This window comes from Limulus polyphemus, unplaced genomic scaffold, assembly GCF_000517525.1.
Source record: "Limulus polyphemus unplaced genomic scaffold, Limulus_polyphemus-2.1.2 Scaffold2320, whole genome shotgun sequence".
NCBI classification, from domain to species: Eukaryota; Metazoa; Arthropoda; class Merostomata; order Xiphosura; family Limulidae; genus Limulus; species Limulus polyphemus.
Window position 1 is genome coordinate 185,879 of NW_013667930.1, and position 1,667 is coordinate 187,545.

The following is a 1,667-nucleotide window of genomic DNA, read 5'->3' on the forward strand; positions in this document are numbered from 1 at the left end:
TTTAAGGATTAAGAGTCTTAGAGAAACGATACTTTTTTCCGAGTTATTTCAGAAAAACTGAGATTTTTTAAACCTTTATTTGTGCTTGCTGAAAATCAAAAACAGAACTGGTTCTCCAACTTGAAATTAACAAATCAAACCTCAAAGACTATTTCATTTTCTTATCAATTCAGATGAATAAGTGAGCAAGAAATTGATAGCTAGATAAAGCAAAAAGGTTTACGCGTAATGTCATACTTCAAATTGTATCTAATTGTTTGTTTGTTTTGAATTTCGCGCAAAGCTACACGAGGGCTATCTGCGCTAGCCGTCCCTAATTTAGCAGTGTAAGACTAGAGGGAAGGCAGCTAGTCATCACCACCCACCGCCAACTCTTGGGCTACTCTTTTACCAACGAATAGTGGGATTGACCGTCACATTATAACGCCCCCACGGCTGAAAGGGCGAGCATGTTTGGTGTGACAGGGATTCGAACCCGCGACTCTCAGATTGCGAGTCGAGTGCCTTAACCACCTGGCCATACCGAGCCATTGTGTTTAATTAAATTCAATGAACAAATTGAACGAGTCTTTAAGTAACTTGCAAAGTTTGTTAAATTTTTGACACTCGGGAAAGTAAGATTTATTAAGAGCCGTGCATGTAATACCTCAAATACATTGAAAACATACACACGTAAAAAGTTCATGACCTGTAAGTTCAAAGGTCAAAGAAGCGAACGATTAACAACTGTACACTTGTTTCACATTTCCAATACAAGTATTCCAGGAAATCTTGATCGCCGATCTGATATGTCTGGGATTTGTCAGATTGTTGCTTATATCTCTGAGAACGTGTGCTTATTATTATTATTATTTTGTACAGTAAAGATATTCATTTAAAAAAAAAACACTAAAATTACGGAAAAAATTCCGTTTTTTTTAATGAGTTTCCTTAAAATATTTTCCGTCAAAATGCGGAGCTTTGCACTGCTGTTCTTTTTCCTTAGTTTTATCATTTTGTATTTTATTTTATTGCAGTGTAATAATTATTCATTTATAATTTTTCTGCTCACTTCTTATTGGTTCTTCTGGCGTTGACGCCGCCTATTGGAGAAAAAATACAGACTTAATCTAATAAACTCTTGTATTCTCTTAACTTTAATATATTTTGCTAAGTATTAAAATAATAGAAAATTCATTTCTTAATAACATACTCACTACTCAGTTACTTCAAAGCGAATCAAAAATGCCAGGAATTAGAATTTCGAAACTCGTTTTTAAGTGATATAGCATCTTTATTTTAATTTTCTTTGTAAGAAAATAAATTTTCTTCCGAATTTCTAAAATGTTTTTTTTTTCCCCGTTTTTCTGAATTATTCAACAGACAAGTTGTTTTGAAATATTAAAAATATATATGACGTCCGATCTATTATTCGATTCACCAGTTTTTGTAATATAATATACACTCCACCGGTATAGGAAGCTAGGCCTTGTTCTTTCGATTTGCTGATGTTCAGGGTTACTGAATAACAGGGTTATTGTGACGAGGGGTAGAATTTTCTAGAACCGGAATGCCTCAGTAATAAGTATTGAATCGAATAATAATTTGGGCTTCATATTTATTTTCAGAACATAAGATTGACACGTGACCTTATATATATATATATATATATATATATACAGTTTTTG

The 1,667-nt window shown here is 33.1% G+C and overlaps 1 protein-coding gene across 1 annotated transcript in view; it reads right to left on the reverse strand.

Moving 5' to 3' along the window:
- Positions 1-575: 575 nt before the first annotated feature.
- The window catches only part of LOC111083023, a 15,319-nt gene continuing 14,227 nt past the window's right edge, over positions 576-1,667 (reverse strand). The window contains exon 7 of the mRNA XM_022394644.1: positions 576-1,082. Coding sequence (XP_022250352.1) covers positions 1,029-1,082 — 54 coding nt within the window. The 3' untranslated portion in view covers positions 576-1,028. The remainder of the gene's footprint in view (positions 1,083-1,667) is intronic.